General features: G+C 42.6%; 1 protein-coding gene across 2 annotated transcripts in view; it reads left to right on the forward strand.

The window, feature by feature from the left end:
• ubxn4 (UBX domain protein 4) overlaps positions 1-24,812 on the forward strand; it is a 55,380-nt gene that overhangs the window by 23,216 nt on the left and 7,352 nt on the right. For both annotated transcript variants that reach the window (XM_046404141.1, XM_046404140.1), the window contains exons 5-10: positions 7,459-7,621; positions 9,163-9,289; positions 11,996-12,050; positions 16,694-16,858; positions 17,876-18,003; positions 20,321-20,423. In XM_046404141.1, the coding sequence (XP_046260097.1) occupies positions 7,459-7,621; positions 9,163-9,289; positions 11,996-12,050; positions 16,694-16,858; positions 17,876-18,003; positions 20,321-20,423 (741 nt within the window). The remainder of the gene's footprint in view (positions 1-7,458; positions 7,622-9,162; positions 9,290-11,995; positions 12,051-16,693; positions 16,859-17,875; positions 18,004-20,320; positions 20,424-24,812) is intronic.

Genomic DNA, 24,812 nt, shown 5'->3' on the forward strand with positions numbered 1-24,812 from the left:
CGCTTTGTTCATTTTATTACTAAATAGCAAATTGTGAGGATGTTAGCATGCTGACTTGAGCATTTTGTTTTATCATTCCCATAAAGCCTTACAGAGTTGATAGCATGGCTGTAGACTTGAGATAAGTGCTGTGAGTGTAACTTGTCACATATGTACTTGCATACTTTTTGTGTACTTTTAGGATTGAGCAATACTTCCACTAGAAGGCAGATAAAGACAGCCAAATAAGCCAAAGCGTAGATAATAGAGATGCACTGACACCACTTTTTTCAGACCAAGTACAGTTACTTAAATTTGTTTACTTGACAGTAGTCTCAGTATCGCTTAAAAAAATAATTGATGATGTAAGATGGGGGTCATCGATATTTTTCCCACTGCCACATTATTTAAAGCAATTAGTAAGGGAGGTAGACTTTTAAATAATAATGATAAAAATATTCAGGCCTAATTAGCCAAACATTGTTTAATATTTTCACTTTCTTACAAATTGTTCTTTTTCAGCCTATGTTAGTATGAATGCAGTCCCAAAAACACGTGTAATCGATGAGTGATGAGTATAAAGTGCTCTCAGGCCTTCCACCGAGGATGCAGTTGATTGGTCAAACGGTGTGCTCTTGGTTGGTTGGCACAAAACCCTGCAGCCACACCGGCCCTCCTGTGGACCAGTTTGACATATGTGCCTTAGTGTCTCAGAAAATCTATGGAGGGAGGTGAAACTTTGAGTTCTGTAAAGAGGAGTAGACCAAAATCCCTCCTGAGATGTGCGCACACCGGGTGACCAACTACAAGAAATATGTAGTTGTATGCATGTGTGTGTATGTGCATGTAACAAATAAGACTCATATAACCATATAAGACTCTCACTGGCACTGACATCGCCCGGGTAAACATGGTCGATATCAGATGTTGGGGGACCAGGGCAACCTGATGAGAAATGCGCTACTGGAACAACACATTTGAGAGTGGAGAATAGAGAAATGTTGGATTGGTACTACACAAGCAGTCCCAGAGAGAGAGAGAGAGGATACATGCAGAGGCTCTGGGAAATATGGATGCTGCGAAAACCAACATCTATGCTAACAAAGAGGCAACTACTAGCACAGTGTTCCAACATTTGCAGACGGCAACTACTATCACAGCTAGAGATGAGGTACAACAACGATGCTACGGCAAGGGGGAGCCAGGACGACAGGTCACTCCGAGATTTGGTACAAAGGCCCAATAACAGACACAGTCCCTGGACACAAGAGCGGCTGACTTGAGAATGAAGATAATGACAAAGCTGGATACCGGACAGCCCCGATTACCACAGCTAAGTGACAAAGTACCATCTGAAAGTCTGCTAGTAGATGTGAATGCAGCGTTACAGATTATCTACTACAGACTTGATAACTGAGATGAATGAACTGATATACACCACAGCAACGATAATCTGCAAGTTAGCACCATAACAAAAGGCAAGGAACACTGTCCCCTATGGAAGATGAAGCTATAAGCCAAGATCAGGGAAAAACAGAAGTCAGCCAGTTCTCAGAACTGCAGAGAGGTGTGATGAAGAAAGGGCTACCAACGAAGTCTGTGAGTGGGACTCAGAAGGGAATTGGTAGCAATACCAGGGCAGCCAAGCACCAGCTACTGAAGAAATCAAGACTCAAAGCTCTTGCTGCCTGCTTGACGAGATACGCATGAGCTGCAGAAACTGGGAGAAAAAAACAAGATGTTCTCCACCATACTCCCTGAGACAGGGCAATAACAGTAGAGTAGATCCACCCAGGGCTGAGACTGAACAGTAATTGTGGAACGTATGGGAGAGGGAGGCATTATAACATCAATGCTCAGTGCCTTGTGGATCTAAGAGAGCTAGACCCAGTAACCATCATAACGGCAGACATCCAACAAAGAGTGCCAGGTATGAAGAGCTGGACAGCGCCAGGCCCTGATATGGTCCATGCCTACTGGCTAAAGAAGCTAACTGCATGAATGTGAACCGGCTGATGATGGATAGGATTCACCCAGTGGCTAACCCCAAGGAAGGACAGTCTTCATCATGAAGGATCCTTGGAAGGGTGCAATTCCATCAAACTACCGGCCAATAACCTACCTCTGCACAACATGGAGGCTTCTGTCGGGCATCAGAGCTGCTAAGATAAGTAGACACATGGATCCATACATGAGTGGGGCTCAGAAGGGAATTGGTGCAGTGGTTAGCACTGTGGCCTCATAGCAAGAGGGTTCCATGGTGATGATGAGAGTTCCAGGTTTGCATCCCAGTCTGGACCCTTCTGTGTGGAGTTTGCATGTTCTCCCTGTGCCTGTGTGGGTTTTCTCCGGGTACTCCAGCTTCCTTCCACAATCCCAAAAACATGCACATTAGGTTAATTGGCTACTCTACATTGCCCCTAGGTGTGAGTGTGAGAGTGTGTGGTTGTCTGTCTTTGTGTGTTGGTCCTGTAATTGAGTGGCGACCAGTCCAGGGTGTACCCCGCCTCTTGCCCGTAGTTAGCTGGGGCAGGCTCCAGCCCCCGCGACCCCAGATAAGCGGTATAGAAAATGGATGGTAATAAAGATCAGATCAAAATGGAGAGGGTTGAACTACCGGAAGGCAACATTACAGATGTTCATGAGAGCTACAAATACTTTTGGATCCAGCAGGCAAATGGAACCCCTGAGGACACTGAAAGTAAATTAGCTGCAGTAAAATACCTACATAGAATGAAGCAGGTCCTAAGAAGTCAGCAGAATGGTAAGAACAAGGTACGGGCCATCAGCACATATGCCCTGCCAGTTATCAGGTACCCCGCTGAGATAATAAGTTGACCAAAGGAGCAGATATAGAGGCCATTGACATCAAGACAAGGAAACTTCTCACAATGCATGGATATGCATACATATATACACACACTATATTGCCAAAAGTACTCACCCATCCAAATAATTGAATTCAGGTGTTCCAGTCACTTCCATGGCCAGGTGTATAAAATCAAGCACCGAGGCTTGCAGACTGCTTCTACAAACATTTGTGAAATAATGGGCTGCTCTCAGGGGCTTAATGAACTCCAGCATGGTACTCTGATAGGATGCCACCTATGCAACAAGTCCAGTTGTGAAATTCCTTGCTACTAAATATTCCAACTGTCAGTGGTATTATAACAAAGTGGAAGTGATTGGGAATGACAGCAACTCAGCCACGAAGTGGTAGGCCATGTAAAGACAGAACGGTATCAATGGATGCTGAGGTGCACAGTGCACAGAGGTGGCCTACTTTCTGCAGAGTCAATTGCTACAGACCTCTAAACTACATGTGGCCTTCAGATTAGCTCAAGAGTGCGTAGAGAGCTTCATGGAATGGGTTTGCATTGCAGAGCAGCTGCATCCAAGCCATACATCACCAAGTACAAGCGTCAGATACAGTGATGTGAAGCACACCACCACTGTACTCTAGAGCAGTGGAGACGCATTCTCTGGAGTGATGAATCGCGCTTCTCCATCTAGCAATCTGATGGATGATAGATAGATAGATAAATATACTTTATTGATCCCAGGCTGGGAAATTGCAGTGCAGCAGCAGCAATACACACAACAAGCTAAACAAAATGTTAAAAATAGCCAAATAAAAAGTGGTATATATAAAATACATATACAGGCAATATAAAAAACAGTATATATACAACAGTAAACAGTGTAATGTAGTGCAAAATAAAGTATAGGTAGAGTGTAAGGTGCCAGTAGAATGTAAGGTGAGTGAGTAAAACATATAAAGTGCATAGTGACTGTATGTTATGACATGAGTTATGAGTTTTAGCTGTTATTATACAGTGTGATGGCATGTCACAGGAAAGATTTCCTGTATCGGTCCCTTCGACAGCAGAGCTGTAACAGCCTGTGGGAGGAGGTGCTCCGCTGTCTGTCTACTGTGTGGTGGAGAGGGTGCTGTTCATTGTCCATGATGGATAACAGTTTGTTCAGCGTCCTCCTCTCCACCACGGTCTCAAAAGACTCCAGCCTGAGACCGAGCACAGAGCCAGCCTTCTTGATGATCTTATCAATCTGTTGGTGTCGCTGGCTCCATGCATCACAGCAAAGAAAATGGCGCTGACAACAACAGACTGGTAGAAGATCTCCAACATCTTGCTGCACCATGAATGCATCCGGGTGTTCAGTCTGTAGTTTTGCCGTGGTGGAGCTGATGATTTCGCAGGCCACCGCTGTATCAGCTGACGGGGGGGTGTAAGCAGCAATAACAATGGTGGACGTGAACTCTCTCGGTAAATAATACGGGCGCATTCCCACCGCTAGCAGTTCAGTGTCTGGGGTGCAGATCCGCTCCTTCACGCTCACATGTCCGGGATTGCACCACCTCTCACTCACATAAAGTGCAAGCCCGCCACCCTTCTTCTTCCAACTCTTGGAACAGTCTCTGTCACCTCGTATCAAACTGTAACTTGGGAGCACAACGCTGTTGTCCGGGATGTGTGAGTGCAGCCATGTTTCGCTGAAGCAAAATATGCTACACTCATGGTATTCCCTCTCGGTCTTCACTAGCGCTGCCAGTTCGTCCCCAAAGACCTAACGTTTCCCATTATGATCAATGGGACCGCTGGTTTATGTCCTCCTCTCCCTCCGTTTGACTCCGGACCTGCAACCCCGGCGTCTCCTCTGTAACTCCTGCGGGACCTGTTCAGCTGTTTGCGGGTGTAAACAATGTCCCCACCGCTATTGGCAATGTTCTCTGTTGCAAAGAGTAGTAAAAGTAACAGGAAAACGCAGAGAAGAGTAATAAAACTTAATCCAGCCATCGCCACAACTTATCTGACTGGTTGTGGATAATCAGAGAAAACAACCGAGCAGGAATAAACCAACAATATATAAATATTAAAAAACACAATGAGAGCTGCGGCTGCAGGCTGCCATCTGAGACAGCGCCATCTTGGAAAAAGATGAGTCTGGATTTGGCAGTTGCCAGCAGAACGTTACTTGTCTGACTGCATTGTATGTCACTTAAGTTCATATGCGTGTAAAGGCAGATGAGCAAATACTTTTGGCAATACATACAGTGAGAGCAATAATTGTTTGATCCTTTGTTGATTTTGGGTTTTAGGTTTGCCCACTCCCCGCGACGCTGACGGATAAGCGGTATAGAAAATGGATGAATGGATGGTTTGCCCACTTACAAAGAATGAACTGTATAATTTTAATCATAGGTACATTGTGGGAAGGAGTTTGTTGCCCAAAATGTCCCAGTACATGGCCCCATTCATCCTCCCCTTGATACGGTGAAGTCGTCCTGTCCCCTTAGCTGAGAAACACCCCCAAAGCATAAGGTTTCTGCCTCCATGCTTCACAGTGGAGATGGTGTTCTTGGGGTTGTACTCAGCATTTTGTACTCAGCGAGTCGAGTTGATGCCAAATAGCTCTATTTTGGTCTCACCTGACCACATCACCTTCTCCCTAGCCTCCTCTGGATCATCCAGGTGTTCTTTGGCAAACTTCAGAGGCACTACATGTGCCTTTTTCAGCAGAGGAACCTTGCACACGCACCAGGATTTTAATTCTTCACGGTGTAGTGTGTTACTGATGGTTCTCTTCATGACTGTGGTCCCAACTGCCTTCGGGTCATTTACAAGCTCCTCCTGTGTAGTACAGGGCTGATCCCTGACCTTTCTCATGATCATTGATATCCCATGAGGCAAGATCTTGCGTGGAGCCCCAGACCGAGGGAGAATAGTGGTGACTTTGTGTTTCTTCCATTTTCTAATAATTGCTCCAGCAGCTGTTAACTTCTCAACTTCCCAAGCTGCTTGCTTATTTACTTGTAGCTCATCCCAGCCTTTTGCAGGTCTACAATTTTGTCCCGGATGTCCTTAGACAGCTCCTTTGTCTTGGCCATGGTGGAAACGTTAGAATATAACGTTGTGATGTATACATAATGATGTAAATTGACACAGGCGTTTTGGGTAATGAGTTGAGATTAGGATTGGTTCTTAATGGAAAACTAACCGGTCTGTGGGAGCCAGAATTATTGCTGGTTGATAGGGGATCAAATACTTATTTCATGCTAAAATATGCTAATAAATTAATAAAATTTATATATTGTTGTTTTGGTTTTTATGTGATATTTTGTCTCTCAATATTAAAATCTACTTATGATTAAAATTATACACAGTTTCATTCATTGTAAGTGGGCAAACCTACAAAATCAACAAGGGATATATGTATATATATACACATATATTATGGCATGCCGTTCAGAAAATTAATATTTGAATATATGCAACGAAACTTTAAATATATTGAATGAACCTTGAATATATGGAATAAAACTGAATATATGGAATGAAACTCTGAATATATGGAATGAACCTTGAATATATGGAATGAACCTTGAATATATGGAATGAAACTGAATATATGGAATGAAACTCTGAATATATGGAATGAACCTTGAATATATGGAATGAACCTTGAATATATGGAATGAAACTGAATATATTGAATGAAACTGAATATATGGAATGAACCGTGAATATATGGAATGAACCCTGAATATATTAAATGAAACTATGTCTAATATGTGAATGCTGTGATGTGATTCTGACACTGACACCAGCAGACCAGCAGTGGTGATCAGCAGTGTGTACAACAGGTTATCAAGTTCTTAATTGGTGTCAGTGAACTTTTAACAAGTATGAGTATATTAACGTAGTATTGTTATTGGTGCTTTCCTAAATATTGTATGTGTGTAATAATGTATGTGTGTATACATCTCTCTCTCTCTCTCTCTCCCTATATATATCTATCTATCTATATATATATATACACATATATATATATATATATATATACACACCTATGCGTTGCACCACAATAAGATGAATCCATCCTTCCACTTGGGGGCCCCACCCTTAATGCACAGGACCCAAAGGATCTACTTTTGGCCCCTAGAAATGGCCCCCAAAGATGAACTGCTAACTGAATACCTCAAGCAGCAAAAACCTGATAATGATGATGCATGACATACAACCAGGACATAGATGAAGTGACTTATATCAAGAAATCCTACCAATTGTTGGCAAAGGCTCGATTAAAGGACGGCACACAAGCACTAACACCAGGAAAAATTCAAGAACAGGCACTCAGTACAAGATCACTCGAGGCTGGGGCGTGTGTGTGTGTGGGGAACTTCAGAACAGTCAGACTTTGCTGCTTTCCTTTGTTCATGTTAATTTACTGCCCACATTTGCTTAGTTGTGTGCTGTAAGATCACACTATTAATTTGAAGGACATGCCTGAGTAACTTAACAAAAGCACTTGGCCAATTGGCATAGCTATAGTGTGCACAATGATGTTTAAAGCAAGTATTCCGCAACCCCAAATGTGAAGACAACCATCTAACATATGAACTAAGATGAAGCTACATGGTGTTCTTTCTGGCAATGATTTTTGTCTGTTTTCTGACAGATGCATGCTCAACATGGTAGAAGTGGGGCAGTGTTATCAGAGGCAAGTGCTCCCGTCGAGGCCAGTCCACGTGACACTATAGAACCTGCTCCAGCTTCAACTTCACAATTGCCTGTTAAGTCAGCAGCTGCAGAGCCTGCAGCAGTGCAAGGAAGAGGGAAAGGTGAGTGAGCCTGTATCATGCATACTCATTTTCCACCAAGGCATTTTGTTGGTTTTTTTGGAGTTGTTTTCAATGGCACAATGGCAATTTTAATGGCACAAAAACACTGAAGTGCATTAACCAATCAAAAGTACCAAACAAAAGCACACTGTAAAAATATCTAAGGTGGTACAGTGTAAAAATGTTTAGTAACTTGATGCACAGCTTTTTTGAGTTTATTCAACTTTTAAAACAAATTCTGGCTAAGTCTAATATTTCACATTGCCATTTAGTACTACACTGTTTGTCTTAAGTCGTTGCACTGCAGTTTACTTGAATCCGCTCCATGAGAGGAGGGCAATGCGGTGCTGCTGCGCAGTGTAAAGGTCAACAGTAGTGGAAAAAATATTGAACAATTAAAGAATTATGCTGCAGTGTTAAAAACACGGTTCTGTGCTGAAATAACTGTTGCTGTTAATAAATTGTTATCAAATTTCTGCACATTAAGTTATAGTTTTTTTTCTTCAGTCTGCCACAACTTCATATTTTGGCAGTAACTACTATTCAAAAATAGTGAAAATTTATGTTGTAATTAAGAACATCATTCATATTGCTATATGTTCTTCTTGTTTGTTTACATATAAAGGCAAACACGCCTTCCTGTAGGTAGTTTGCTCAACTTGAATCTATGTTTATTCACTTTGTATTTTCCAAGAATTTAAGAGCTCAATGTAATGTGTTGTCTCAACTAATTCAGTTATAAATAAAAGTTGATCCAACAATACAAAATTTATTAATTCAGCATCAATCAAGTTATCATTTTTACAGTGCATGTTCAAATTTGAGAATTTGCAAATACTTTAACTCTCTTCCAACTTGCTAAATTTAGACCTTTAATTATAAAGAGTCTGACTCCAGTTATTGGGTTGCTGAAGATGTATGAAAATGTATTTTTATGTTTTGTTCTTATCTTCTTCTGTCTTTCAAATTCTGAAATGTATGGGTGAAAAAAGTAATGAATTCAAACATCTTCCATAGTCTGACATATAGTCCTGACAGATGGTGTCGTTAATATTCACTTTCAATAGTCTAATCATTCAGCACTGGCAATTGTATTATAGGCCACGGTGATGTTAGACAGTGCTCCATGTAAAATGCATCCATGTTCAAATGGCATTCTGTGTTCTCTAAAATGATGGAGTTGCAAGTCATTGAGAAACTATCCGGTTGCAGAGGTCTTAATGATACTTTCTGAAGATTTTCTCTGCAAGTAGGGTTTTTTTGTGGTTATGCACAAATTGAACAATTCCTGCTGCCAGTGTTCTTAACCCTTTTTACCTTGCAATTTTCATTTTGGAAAGTAAGAGCAGACAGTCTTAAATGGGTTTAAAGATGTTATACAGTCATGGCATGACTACAATGGATGAAACAGGATTGCACACAGAAACTGAGTAGGGATGTAAAGCTCAGAGGATGGATAGACTTTGTTTGCTTTGTGCTGACAAGGTGTCAATAAACAAGTTACCAATTGCTTCTTGTTTGTATGTTTTTGTTTTGCATAGTATCCCTCTCAAGCACAGGAGATGATAGTAGCATTTCAGCCACAGAGACTCTTGCAGAGAGTGCATCTTTTGATAATGCAGCTCAGTGTTCTCAGGATGAAGAAAACCTGGATGCTAAGGTTGAAAGGTATGGACACACACACACACACACACACGTTAGGCTCTGTGTATGCTAGATAGACAATGCTCTTTGTATTGAGGTGTTTGTCATCACTGTATAAGTCAAATGACAGCTGAAGGGAAACAACAGTAAATAATCATTACAAGAAATGCATGTAACGATATTTCTCATCAAGTACTAAACATTAGAAATGCCTGTGAAAGGGGAGAAACTAGTACTTGTACCATGTTCCCCCAATATGAGTTCTGTCTTTCCAGTGCTTGAATGAGACATAGGTGAGATAATAATTTTAACCATTCTGACTGTGATTCATAAAATTTCTATTAGGTGGACTATCAGTACCACACCTCCTAAGAAACAGGTTCTATCCAGCAGAACTAAGTCTGGTTAAATATTTCAGGGGTAAGAGATTTAGGCATAAAGCTATCCGACAAGCTACGAAACATGGGAAATAGCCCGGGCCCTGGATTGAGATGTTCAGCGATCCAGAACTGAGCCTATGCTAGCAGTTACAGAACATAACACTCAATCTTTTCTATTTTCCTCAGTGGTTCAGAGCGTGGTATAGCACCCATTGATGCTCACTATAAACTATAAAGTCTAGAAACTCAAAGAATCTCAAAACTCCAGATCTCTATAGACATTTAGGCCTATTAGATAAGGTACCTCAGCAAGGCAATGCTACAGGTTAACAGTTAACAGTTATTGTAACCACAACTGTCAGTAGATCAGTCAAACAAGATAATAGGCAAGAGTACCACATAGCATACCTGAAATAGATATGGCTACATGCAGAGCATGGGAGGTCTGAAGATAGCAGAACAACTCAAAGACCATGTCTTTGTGCTTCCCTTAAATATCCAACCAGAACAAAGCATATTAAATGGAAAATGGCACTCTTTCTGCTTGGATACCTTTTGGTCACCACGGTGCATATCTAAAGACAATAGCAGCAGGAAGGGGAGTGTCTCTCCAGAGCAGGGACATTTCTCCCAAAGTTCAGAAATATCACATATAAATTGTCTCTAGCATTTCTTCACTTAGAACTTTGTACTTCTCGCACTGAGACCATTAAAATGATGCATTTCTCTCATAATATACAAGATAAATTTCAAATCCAACATTGAATGAAGACCTATCCCTTCAGTGGGCCTGGCCAAGCAGGAGGTGTTAAAGGTCCCTCACAGGGTGATAAGTGACCATGTGGCCAGGCCCAACCATGGGGGTTCAGACTTGACTCAGTTTACCTAATGGGCCATTCAATACATTCAGGCTCCATCCAGTCCCTCGGAAGATTCCTTTGTTCAAGGTTAGTTGAGCACGGTGGGGGTGCGAGACAGTTGGGGCACCCCACAGATTAGCCTTATACCTGTTTCTACAATGGTATCCAATAACAATCCATCTAAAATACACTCAAGATCAGAGTTTTATTCACCTTAGATACACTATATAGACAAGTATTAGGACACCTGACCCTTACATCAACAGGGACTGTAATGACATTGTATTCTAAATACACTGACATTAATATGGAGGTGGCCTCCCTTTGCAGCTATAACAGCTTCATGCAGTAGAGCAATAGTGAGGAAAGGCACTGATAAAAAGGCCTAGTTCACAGTCTCTGTTCCAGTTCATCCCAAAGGTGTTCGATGGGGTTGACGTCAGGGCTGTACAGGCCAGTCAAATTCTCCTGCACCAAACTCATCCAGCAATGTCTTTATTGATCTATTGGGGCAGTCGTGGATCAGCGGTTAGGGTGTCGGACCCGTAACCGGTGGATTGCTGGTTCGATTCCCCGTACCGGTGTCCATGGCTGAGGTACCCTTGAGCAAGGTACCTAACCCCCACTGCTCCCCGGGCGCTGCACGCGGTCGCCCACTGCCCCGGGTTTGCTGTGTGTCTGCACGTCACTTGGGTGGGTTAAATGCAGAGCACAAATTTCGTTGGAGTGAGTTCCCTCCAATGACAAAATATGTCACTTTCATCTTTCTTCATCATCTTTCATCTCGCTGTGTGCACTGACGTACAGTCTTGCTGGAATAGAAAAGGGCCTTCCCCAAACTGTTGCCATGAAGTTGGAAGCATAGCATTGTCTAAAATGTCTTGGTATGCTGAAGCATAAAGATTGCCCTTCAGCGGAAGTAAGGGGCCTTGCCCAATCCCTGAAAAACAGCCCCATGCCACACCTGAATTCAGTAATAAAGGGGTGTTTCTGAATACTCTTGTCTATATAGTGTATGATTTTTCCACAATCAGACTTAACTTTTACAAGCTTCATAAACATCAGTTTTTCAACAGCCCTACCTTAGTGTACTTGTAGCAAAGTAAAAGTCTTTTCATAAAAAGCAAAAAAAAAAAATTGACACCATAAACATGTAATTGATTATTTCTACAAAAATGAGATTTGCAGACTTGCCTGGTGACTGAATTCCATTACAACTAGTAATAATAAATTACAATTTATTATTATAACATTCCAACTCTAATACTGACCTAAATTTGCTCATATTTCAATTCTCAGTAATTTGTCAGAATTGTTTAGCTCCATGAGCCAATCATATCTAACATGAACTTCAGCCAGTTACGACAAATGAGTAAGAAAAGAAAAATGAGCCAGTATGAGGAAGGAAATAAAACTTACATATACCTTGCATATTATACTTATCCTTATCAAAGTAAATTTGATGTTTTACAATTATTTTGTCCTATCAGGTTGACCAGGACACTGGAGGAGAGACGTGAGCAGAGAAAGCTAGGAGAAGAAGAGGTAGAGAGATGAACTTTTTTATGATATTAATTGCTACTTCAGTTCTGTGGGGCTGCACACAGGTTTATAATCACAAGGAGCGTAAATCACAAGTATGCAGGTCATTTTCTGGGAGAAAGATAGTTAATTATTATCTCTCATTTCCAAGTTCTTTTATACCACTTGTATTATTTTCTTGTTTTACTGCACCTTTGAGCAGTGTTTTTACAAAAAGTAACTGAAAAGATATACCCAGTATACTGCTGAAATGTTTATTTCAGAGAGTGCAGTAAATTCCCTCATTATCTTTTTCTTGGCTGCTTGCTGTCATCTGAAGCTCGTAATGTTTGAATGTTTGTGGAGAAAGTGTGCTTGGACTAAAATGGCGACACCATATGACAGTCTGGGGGACGAGTTATCCTCAGCCACTTGTCCTTTAAAAATTGTAGTTAATTTAACTGTTAACTGTTAACCAACCAGGTTATCACTGTGTTGTGTTTTTTTAGGACATACACACCCTTGTAGGTCACAGTTCTGACACGTGGGTGCTCCAGGAGCACGTTGTGTCTGGTACATGGTCCTTATTGGTCTACATTGGAGATCAAAATTAAAGAACGATTTATGAACACTTGATTTTTTCCAAAATTATATAACCAGTTCCGGCGCTGCGTGAGTGGCAGCCTTTTGCAGCAGCTCTGGCACACTGTTGAGCTTTTCTTGTGTTTTTTTTTTTTTGTAATTACATCTTCTTTTTGTTTGCTCTTCTTTGTTTTTACTGTGTAAACAAGAACGCTACGTCTGTGCAGTTTGCACTCATTTTCCTTTTTGCTGTTGCACTTACAACCGCGTACGGGGATTCTTCGTGGAGCCATGGCTCCACTGTTTACACTAGAGATCAGCTATTAGCAATCTGGGCTAACACCTGGCTACTGTATGGAGAGACGTGGCGGATGAGACGGAGGTGCTGTGCAGGGGCCGCGTGGCTTGTCAGGAGGAGACAATATCGGCCTGTCCTCCCTTCCGTCATAATGGGGATTGTAAGATCTCTCCCTCTCCAGCTCTTAGCTGTGAGCAGGCTGCAGACACAGCACCCCAACGCCCTGCTCCTCATCTCTGGAGACTTCAATCATGCCGCTCCTTCATCCTCTTTAATTTCATTCACCCAGTATGTTACCTGCCACACCAGAGACAATAAAATACTGGACCTTTTCTATGCCAACACCGAGGAGGCATATACATCACTACACCCCCCACCCCCCGGGCAGAGCTGACCACAACCTGGTGCTCCTCCAGCCTGTGTACAAACCCCTGGTACACAGGCAGCTGTGACCCACACAATGAAGAAATGGTCTGATGAAGCTGAGGATGCTGTTTTAGCTCCACTGTGTGGGAAGTCTTCAGGGATGCCCACGAGGAGGACATCGACAGCCTGTCTCACACAATTACAGACGACATTAACTTCTGAGTGGAGAACACTGTACCCACCAGGACCATATGGTGCTTCTCCAACAACAAACCCTGGATTACCCCTGACATCAAGGTTCTCCTGAAGGAGAAGAAGAGGGCCTTCGTGTCAGGGAATAGAGAAGAGCTGAAGTCTGTGCAGCGCCAGCTGAGGACGAGGATCACAGAGGGGAAAAGGTGCTACAGGAAGAAGATGCAGCTGCAGAACAAGAACATCAGCAATGTCTGGCAGGGCCTGAAGACCATCTCAGGCCACAAAGAACCCAAGACTCAGACTGGGGGGGACCAGGCCTGAGCAAACGAGCTGAACCTGTTTTTCAACAGGTTTGATGAGACACCTGCACCTTTCCCCGCTCAGTCCCTGCTGCTGCCCCCCACTTCTGTTGTGAATTGCTCCCCCCCCACCCCTTCACCCCCACCCCCCACAACATTCAGCCCTCAGCCACTTCACACCCCATCAGCAGACATGGGCTCCCCCTCCTCAGTCCCCAGCACCTCTCCTCTCTGCTCAAATATGTCTGTCACAGTGATGCAGGTGAGGAACCAGCTGAGGAAGCTGAAGGCAAGGAAGGCAGCAGGTCCAGATGGCATCAGTCCCAGGCTCCTGAGATCCTTCAACACCATCCAGCCCACCCTGCTGGGAGACAAACTGGAGTGTGCGGGACCGTGGGCTACTTGACGGCCAGGCCACATTATGTGAGGACACATGAGTCTGTGAGCTGTGAGTCTGACATGCTTCTCTGTAACACAGGTGCATCACAGGGAACAGTTCTGGCTCCCTTTCTGTTCACTCTGTACACCTCTGATTTTTTTGTGCAACACTCCAATCTGCCGCCTACAGAAGTTTTCAGACGACTCTGCGATCGTCAGCCTCATCATAGACGGAGACGACAGAGAGTACTGAGAACTCATTCAAGGATTCGTGGACTGGTGCCAGAGAACCAACTCCAAATCAACACTGGTAAAACCAAGGAGCTGATGGTGGACTTCAGTAGGTGCCAGCACACCCCACCCACACTGGTGAACATCCAGGGAACAGACATTGAGAGAGTCACTTCCCACAAGTACCTGGGCGTTCACCTCAACAATAAACTGGACTGGACTGACAACACTGATGGGTGATGCCACCACAGAGTCATAAACACTCCTCAGGAGTTTTTATGACTCTGTGGTGGCATCACCCATTTTTTTATGGTGTGGTCTGTTGGGCAGGCAGCATCTATACCCGGGACAAAAAGAGGCTGGACAGACTGGTGAGGAGAGCCACCTCAGTCCTGGGTTGCTCCATGGACTCAGTGGATGAGGTGGGTGACAGGAGGACGATAGCCAAGCTGTCGTCCATGCTGGAGACCCCCTCCCACCCCATGCAGGACACTCTGACAGCACTGGACAGCTCCTTCAGTGACAGACTGCTACACCTCCGCCGCTCCTTCCTGCCCACTGGTGTCAGACTCCACAACATTCACAGCTGATGGACTGGACATTTAAACTGATGAATGTGTTAACTGGACAATAAAACATGCAATAATGGGACAAAATGGTCACGCCAGACCTGTGCAGTAATACATGTATAGTAATAATTGTGCAATAATCCTTATTCATGTAACACTACTACAAGGATCAGTACCTACATACTTAGTCCCTGAAACAAACCTGTGCAATAATTAATCCATCCACTAATCATAACTTGAGGGACTCTAGTGTAAATAGTATTTTTCTCTTCTGTACTGTGTACAGCTGCAGGTACTTCCTTACTTCCTGTGTAGTTATCCTTGCGTGCTTTGCACCCTCTATATCCTATTTGCTGCTGTAACATTGTAGTTACCCAGTTATGGGACTAATAAAGGATTATCTTATCTTAATCTTTATTGCTCAACATTTGAAGGATTTTTTGTTGTGGCTATACCATGCTACTACAACAGTGTTTTACTAAATAACCAAGGCACTTCAACAGAAACCCTGTATTTTGCAGAAAACACATGATTAAAATTAGAGAACAGCGATGACAGCACGGAGAAGGATTACAACTAAATTATCTGAAGAATTAGTAGGAAGTGTACTTCAGTACATCTGTGGCCACATCAGTAGTCTCTCACACTGCTCCCGTGTGATTTTGGTCTACTCTACTTCCAGGTGGGTTCAGTCTTTCCCCAGTTTTACGCCGAACATAGTGTTTCCGATCGGACCCAAATAAATTAAACTTGCTTTCATCACTAAAGTGAACTTTGGACCAGTTCTCCTCTGTCCACACATGCTCCTCAGCAAAGGTTAGTCTAGCCATTTGGTTCTTTCTTCTAATGAGAGGTTTGGTCACTGCAGAGTGGGCTTTCAGTCCAAATGCTCTTGAACATTGAGATACTGTATGACGAGACAGATCCTTACCCTGTTCAGCACTGAACTGATGAGCAATTCCAGCTGCAGTGTTGAACCGATTGTCCATTGAGATTCTCCACATTATCCTGTCCTCTCTTGCATTTGCCTTTTGTGGACGACCAGCCTTCGTGGGGGACATGAATGAATTTGTGATGTTGTAATATTCTATTTTTATATCTATTTTGCAATATTTTACTTATCTATTTATTGGTAGCAGGGACATAAAGAATTTCACTGCACATTGTACCGTGTATGATTGTGTGTGTGACAAATAAACCTATCTTGTATCTTGTCACTTTGGAATGTCTCACCACCTTGCAAAGTCAGTGAAAACTGGACAATTAGACTGACAGTTAAATAGGGTTTGTCAGATAATTAAGGAAATTAGCACCAGGTGTCAGATTAACACCAATAGCTGGGAGGTATCTGAAAGGGTTCTCTAATTACTAAACCCAAATAGGATAAACCCAAAACTGACTTTGACGTTTAGGAAATTGTAGGTTGATCTTTAATTCTGATCTCCAGTGTATGTACGATGTTATGTATAGCTTGTGGTTAAAGTGACAATATGTAGCTTTTACATGTACACTTCACCAGTAAGGCACTAAACTTAATGCACCAGCACCCTGCAATTACCACTTATTGCAGCAGAAGCTGCTATTGCAGCAGCTATTGCAGCTATGAACACATATAGTTTCAACTTAATTCTGAAATACAAAAGATGCTTTGTTTTGTTGACACAAGCATCTCCTTGTACATTGATTTTAATACATAATTAATGTGTCCCGCTCCACCCTTGACCTATCTGTGTATTGGCTGTGATTCAGAATGAGATCCAGAAGGAAATCGAGCGTAGGAAGGTGGGGAAGAACTTGCAGGACTTTAAAAGGAAACAAGAAGAGGAGAAGACCAAGAGACTCTTAGAGGAAAGGAGTCGAGAGAAGGCAGAGGAGAGGGCTGCTAGAGAGCGGGTCAAACAGCAGATCGCCTTGGTAAGCTTATCTTTCTCTCTCCTCTCATTGTTTCAAGTCCCTGTGCAGGTAGTGGCTGTGAGCAGAGCATTATATTTGCAGGTTGTTTGTCCATCCAGCCCTTCATCCGTCCCATTCTCATGAACTCAGAATCTCAGAAACACTTAATTCAAATTTGGCATAGCAGTCCAATTGTACTTAAGGATAAAGTGAATAGAATTTGGTGGCCAAAGGTCACTGTGACCTCACAAAATACATTTTTAGCCATGGCTCAGGAATTAATGCACTAATGACAACAAATGGCAAATGGTGATGACATTTTAAATCTAAAAGGTCAGTGATCAACTTCACTGCAATGTCATAATATTCAGTGAAGACACTTTTCTGTCTAATATTCAACATCATATTGTCTGTGTGTGGCCCATTGTTAAATGTGACTTTCATAGTACTACATTCATTGTTATCATTGCAGCCAAACTGTAATGGTGACGTGAGAAGCAGATCATGGCAAGATGAGCGCACAAATATATCAGAGAAAGTTGCCAGGATATTGAACATGCAATTCAATGCAATGTGCATGTGCAGAAAAGTTGGAGAAGGCTGTATCTTTGCTAATTTGAGCAACAATAAGCTAGTACTGTTAACTGAGAGGCAGTGGGAATTGAGAAGTCAACTATTCTTTCACCCAAGCTGGTATGTAGCACATTGGGTTTAGCTAGGTTAGCTACTGACCTGACTTGTCATTTTCTTCTTTTGTAACTGCATTGGTGGAGTGGACCCAAATGTGTGTGGTTGCATCACCCTGTTGGTTTGTTCATGTAGTGCAGATCTGCGAGTCAATGAGGTTATGTGAAGTTTGGATACAGAACTAAGAGGATATTAAATATCATGATTCACCTGAAAAGTAGATTGTGGATACTTTCAAGGTTGACCACAATCGCCCTACCCAGTTGCACAGAATTAACTTGAACTGTTGTACCTGTGAGAAACAGTGAAGACATGTGGCCTTTTTATAACTTTGTCCCCTCTTTCCTGCAGGACCGAGCTGACAGAGCAGCACGCTATGCCAAAATGGAGGACGAGGAAAAGGTTGCCAAGCAGGCGCTACTGCACTCCAGTCTGGCAGAGCAGGAGGTCAGGAAGAGAGCAGTAGTCAGGGGAACGAGGTAAAGAGTTCATGTAGACCAAGGAGTGATATAAACCGTACATGTTCCATCTGCCAGCAGTGCAGAAGAAAATGTACAATCATTTGTTATGTTGCATTATCAAAATCGCGTCAATATGTCACAAAAAATTGTAATCAGAAAAGGTTCAGTTTGCCCAAGAAAATTCATATGCCCCCTGCTCACATTTTGGAGATGAAACATTTCAAACAGATGAAATACTGAGACAATTTAAGTAGGAGAAAACAAGACAGGGCTTCAAAATAACTTATAAGTATTCACTCACCCATCCAAATAATTGAATTCAGGTGTTACAATTACTTCCATGGCCACAGGTGTATAAAATCAAGCACCTAAAGCACCTAGGTATGCAGACTGCTTCTACAAACATTTGTGAAAGAATTGGCTGCTCTGAGGAGCTCAGTGAATTTCAGCGTGGTACTGTGATAGGATGCCACCGGTGCAACAAGTCCAGTCGTGAAATTTCCTCACTACTAAATATTCCACAGTCAACTGTCAGTGGTATTATAACAAACTTTAAGCAATTGGGAACGACATAAACTCAGCCACAAAGTGGTAGGCCACGTAAAATCACAGAGCATTGTCAGTGGATGCTGAGGCACATGGTGCACAGAGGTGGCCTACTTTCTGCAGAGTCAATCGCTACAGACCCCCAAACTTCATGTGGTCTTCAGATTAGCTCAAAAACCGTGCATAGAGCTTTTTCATGGAAAGGGTGCAATGCAAAGCGCTGGATGCATGTAAAGCACATCACCACTGGACTCTAGAGCCATGGAGACGCGTTCTCTGGAATGATGAATCATGCTTCTCCATCTAGCAATCTGATGGACGAGTCTGGGTTTGGCGGGATGCCAGGAGAACGTTACCTGTCTGACCGCATTGTGCCAAGTGTGAAGTTTGGTAGAGGAGGGCTTGTGTTGTGGGGTTGTTCTTCGGGAGCTGGGCTTGGCCCCTGAGTTCCAGTGAAAGGAACTCTGAATGCTTCAGCATACCAAGAGATTTTGGATAATTCCATGCTCCAAACTTCGGGGGAACAGTTTGGGGATGGCCCCTTCCTATTCCAACATGACTGTGCACCAGTGCACAAGGCAAGGAATTAGAGCAAAGACTGCGAGCCAGGCTGTCTTGTGTGTCTCAGTGTCTGACTTCACAAATGCGCTTCTGGAAGAATGGTCATAAATTCACATAAATACATTCCTAAACCTTGTTAAAAGCCTTCCCAGAAGAGTTGAAACTGTTATAGCTGCAAAGGGAGTGGGCCGACATCATATTAAACCCTATGGATTAAGAATGGGATGTCACTTAAGTTCATATGCGTGTAAAGGCAGATGAGCAAATACTTTTCGCAGTATAGTGTATTTGGATACACCAGCATATAATTCGGGCACATAAAAATGTTGATTTAACTTCTTGAAACAGTATGATTGTAAACAAGCATAAAACGGCAGATAAATGATTTTCTTGAGCTAATAGCACTCAAGAAATGACGATAACCTCAATTGTTTTAAAAGGTGCTGATGTTCAAAGTGCTTGACAAACTCTGATAACTTATTGAGGATTTTTTTTTAAAGTTGTGTACAAGTATTGGTAGATTTATTTTTGCTCTCTATATCGCCATATGTATTGATCAATTATTAGATTCCTTTAGATGCTGACTTGCACAGATAAGTTGAGGCATTCTAAATGAAGTTGACAGTTGTGGGCAATTTGTCCCATAAGATGTGTAATTGGGTTAAATCTCTTATTATGACATATATCTGAAGGTTTGGAAGAGTAATTTAGTGTTTAAACCTACTGTACTCCCTGGTTAAGAGAGAGAATGGGGCATTGCTCATGTGGACTAGACAGAACGATGTCAACGATGTAATGTCACATAAAAGCTAAGAGTTGGATTGAAAATGCTTTTCCTAAATCTTTGCATATAAATGAAATTTTAGAAATTGACCTTAAAATTGTTACAACATTGGTCCAGATCCATGGTGTTGCTATCATAAATACTGACTCACCTGACTAGCTTAATGGTACAATCGAACAGAACTTTTCTTGCATTGGTAAGCAATGCAAAAGTCTGCTGTAAAAATATATTTTCCTCAACGATTTTGTATCTGAATGCTGTTTAGGAAGCCTTTATATTATTGTGGTAACTATTATGACAAGTGTAACAAGTACAGAATAGTTGCTTAGTTTGAACAATATGAGGCCACATGAAGAAAGGGCTCAAGTGTAACTAAAATTAATCTCTCCACAGAGGTTTCTGTTGAATATTTACCTGTTTGTTTGTGTGTTTGAATGTGTTCAGTACCATAGCAAGGATACAGTTCCGCCTCCCAGATGGCTCATCCTTCACCAACCAGTTCCCCTCACAGAGCAGACTGCAGGAGGCTCGACACTTTGTTGTTCAGGTCTGTCTAACCGTTGTGTTTTCATACAGTCACTGCTCTTGCTCTTTTTGGGATGTTTTTTTTTCTTCCCTGGGAATAATTATTGGCTGCTGCTTCTTTAAACATATTCTCACCTTTGATCAGGCCCTTCTTGAGCTTGAATTTCTGAATCAATCAGAGCTTATCAGCTCTCATGAGACTGGACATGTAAGCCATATCCTTTTTTTTTCTTGACTAACGCAGCATGTCAGTTGTTCATATCATCAGTTATGCCACACTTAACTGAATAAACAATAATGCAACACTATATAGGATATAAAGTAACCAGACACAGCTGTTATGGGGCTGTTTTTCAGGCAAAGCCCCTCAGAGCCCTGTCCTCAGCTTTTGGGATGAAACTGGAATAAAGATCTTCTTGTCCAACATTAGTGCCTGACCTCACTATTGCTCTACTACATGAATGGGCAAGAATTACTACAGAAACACTCCAACATCTTGTGGAAAGCCTTCCCAGAAGAGTGGAAGCTGTTATAGCTACAAAGCTGTCTAAATATTTAGAATGCAATGTCATTAAAGTCCCAACTGGCAATGGTCAGGTGCCCCAATACTTGTGACTCAGAAAGCAAGTGCATCATCTCCTTGCATTGCATGCTTTTACTTACAATCTGTACTGCAAAAAAGTTGTAACACTGTAAAAAAATGAATAAAAACAGAATGCAGTCAATTACAAATGAACTGTGTTCACTGACATTGGATTGACTAAGTGTTCCAGAGCCCATGTTGCAATATTCTGGAAAAAGTCATGTATCCACAAAATAGTAAAACTTGCTCTGTTCTTGCTTGTGAATGACTAAGCCTGCGAGGACACTTTCATACTCAGTCATGATACTATGAACCTGTTTACCTGTGGAATGTTCCACAAGTTTTTAGTCTTTTGTTGCCCCTACCCCAACTTGTTTGAAATGTGTTGCTGTCATCAAATTCAGAATGAGCATATATTTACAAAAATCAATTAGATTCCTGAGGTAAAACATAAAATGTATTGTCATTGTACTGTTTTCAGTTGAATATGTGTCAAAAAAGATAAGCAAATTATCACATTCTGTTTGATTTGTTTTTATTGTTTCTTTATTTATGTTACATTTTTGGAAAATGTGTTGTAAATAAGTAAGGCTGAACAATCACACTATCGCAGTAGAGTATTTGATAAATATGTACTGTAGATAAGTTTTAGACATTTTTCTTTGATTCTGAAAGCCTGTCACAGCAGACATAAATCTCTTTAAAACTGCATGCTTCCTGCCTTGCATAGCAGACGGTGGGCAGCAGCTTAGATCCAATTGCACAGAGGAAAGAATGAAACTTGGGGAATAGACTTTTGGATAGGATGGTTTGATCCACAGCCATCTGGATGCCTTCTTTATTGCATCTGTGATCTTCTTCAGGACTCTCCCGCTGTGTAGACCCTTGATTCCCAGCGTCTTGACTGTCCTGATGAGTACCTGTCCTGCAAATCCTGTACCGCTAACCTAAGTGGGGTTGCACCAGGTCCTCCATCCCCTTCTTCAGGATTCATCTGCCATCTCTTCATACTTAGCCCTCTTCCTTTTAAATACCTCTTCCATATGTTCTTTCCAGAGGGCAGTCAACTCCAGAAGGATAACTTGCCTTGTTGTTTCCGAAACCAGAATAATGTCTGGTCGAATGGATGAACTTGAGCTTTCTCCCTAGATCAACCTGCAGCTGCCAGTCCTGAGCTGTCGCCAGAAGCCCTCCTGTCTGACCTGGATATTATTGTGGCTTCACGCCCTGACAAAGGTGATAGAGCGTCTTGCCATTTGCTGTTGCCTGCTGAATGAGCCTGCGATCATCCTCCTTGCTCAAGATGTACTGTAGCAATCTGCTGCTCTTGCGCAGATGGAAAATTGGATTTTCTGCCAGGCACCAGCAAAAGAGGTTAGATGGGCTGGGGAGGATATCACAGACCAAGTGAATGAGGAATTTAATCCTCTGTGGCTCAGCCTTCCAGAGCTCTGACCACGAGATCTTTTGGTCCACTGCTCCGACTGTGTCCACACCCTCTTCTGCCGCATTTTCCACTCCTCTTCCACACCTGCTCAGACCAGCTGGTGTCTTTGGGTTCCTACCGTGTCCTGCCTGTCCTGATGCTCCCACTCGCTCATTGTGCTGCAGCCGAGACTCAATCTAGGCAACTGCCTCATATTCCCCACACTTCCTGTGAGTTCTCTCCTCTATACCTGAGACTTTGATATTGTTGGATCGTCTGTACATCATGTGGGATAGCCTGGCACGAGTGTTATTCATGGTGCTCTCCATAACCCGTGTTACTCGGGCATAATTCATATATATATTTATATATACAAATTAAAATACTCTCAGAAAAATTAACTAATATTTACAGGAAATTAAGGCACGTGATAATGGCAGCATGGCCTCACCTTTATTCTTCAAGCAGCAACAGCTCCCCTGCTTATATAGAGTGACAATGCACACCTATATTGCCTCATCCAGTACCATATTTTATTTTATGAAACCAGGAAATGCAATGCTCTCTTTGCAAACCACTTCTCCAGCATGGTAGGTCTGCAAAAAAGGACAAAAACACAAACAAACCCGAGATAGTAAATGAAGGTTACTTAAGCAATGGAAAATTAAATAAACTGAAAAACATAGTGTAATGCAGTGCTTCTCAATTATTTTCTGTTGCGCCCCCCCCCAGCAAGTAGAAAACAATTCGCGCCCCCCCCCCCCCCCCCCCACTCTCTGCCGCGACTATAAATAATAGTAATAATAATATGTAATAATATTTAATAATATGTAATAATAGGATGCTAACAATTCTCGCTGGTTTACTGAAGTAGCTTTCAGAAAGCGGGATGATTGTTGGCAATATTCGGCACGTTTTGGCTGAAAAATCTCCAGCGGCTTATCAGCATGATTGGGATGTAATGTCTTCAAGTGGGGCCTTAATTTATTTGGCTTCATGCTGTCCGCTGCCAACATTTTTAGACAGTAAACACACCGGTCTTTCGTCTCCCACTGTAGTCACAGTGAAGCCAAGCGCTACATATGCTTCGTCATATTTCCTCGTCTTAGCTTTCGGGTGAGTTACTTTTGTCTCATTATCTTCGTCTCTCTCCGCATTTCTTTTCATCCCTGTTAAAAATTTCTTCATGTTGTCTCTTAAGGGTTCGCTTACTGCACTTCATATCGCCTGCTCGGTGCAAAAAAGCCGCTACACCATAGAGCTAATACTCCCTGCGCACACTCTGACAATGAGAGCGCCACTGCCAACTACTGTAGTGGATGTGCAATTACACTTTATTCTAGTACGACAAAAAAAGCATGTTCCCCAGGGTCACACGCGCCCCCCCTGGCATCGCACCGCGCCCCCCCAGGGGGGCGCGCCCCACTATTTGAGAAGCACTGGTGTAATGTGTGAAGTAACTAAGACGGGTTCTCACCCACTTTCACACAACAATACCTCTTTTGCCTGGCAGACTACTGAAAGGGAGGTTGCGGTTTCTTCTTACTTACCATATAAAGCACTGCTGCTGAGGCTTTGTGGTAGCCCCACCCATCTGTGCAGGAAGTGGCTGACCTTCCTCTTGATTAAGCCCTCGATGATGATTGTAGGCTAGCAATGACCAGAGAAGCCATAGCAGAATGCTGTGCTGGTAGAAAAATGCTTTGACCTTAACAGACAGTCCTAACTTGTCCACAGATGTCAGCCAGGTATCCAGTTCACTGCTGGAGTCGGAGATGAGATATCCAGGTCGAGGCCAAAACCCCCTCTCCAACACTTGCTCTTATGTGCAACTCTCCCTTCCCAAGCTGGATTTGAAGCCAAACTGAAGACAAAATGGCTGTGTGTCCCTTCCTATCCTAATCTCACTCTTGATAGAAAGTCCTCATCTCTTGGAGAAATTGACTTTTTCTAAACCCATGCATGTCTAGGCATGCCTGTATTAGCTTCCACGGTACACCTCCAGCCCAACAGTATCCATCACCCTCTGTCCCACACTCCGCGAACCTGATCAAAGAAATGGTACATCCGGTGATAATGCCCTTCTTCAGATATTGAAATGCAGATCTTACTGCTCCAGAGGTAACTGTCAATGTGAAGTCTCTGTAATAACCCAGAATAAAGTCCCTGATCTTACCTGGAACATGGGACAAATTGAGTGAGGTTTCCACCAGTTTGTATGGGATAGATCCATAGGCATTGGCAAGATTAAGCCACTGCCAGATCTCCTTTGCCATCAGCTGGGTGACTGCCCCTGTGTGTTTGATGCAACTTGCCACTTTAGGTACTCTACCCTTTTGCACAGCGGTGTCAATATATACATTCCTCAGTAGGAACTCCGACATGCATCAGACAACAATACT

This window comes from Scatophagus argus, chromosome 11, assembly GCF_020382885.2.
Source record: "Scatophagus argus isolate fScaArg1 chromosome 11, fScaArg1.pri, whole genome shotgun sequence".
Taxonomy (NCBI): Eukaryota; Metazoa; Chordata; class Actinopteri; family Scatophagidae; genus Scatophagus; species Scatophagus argus.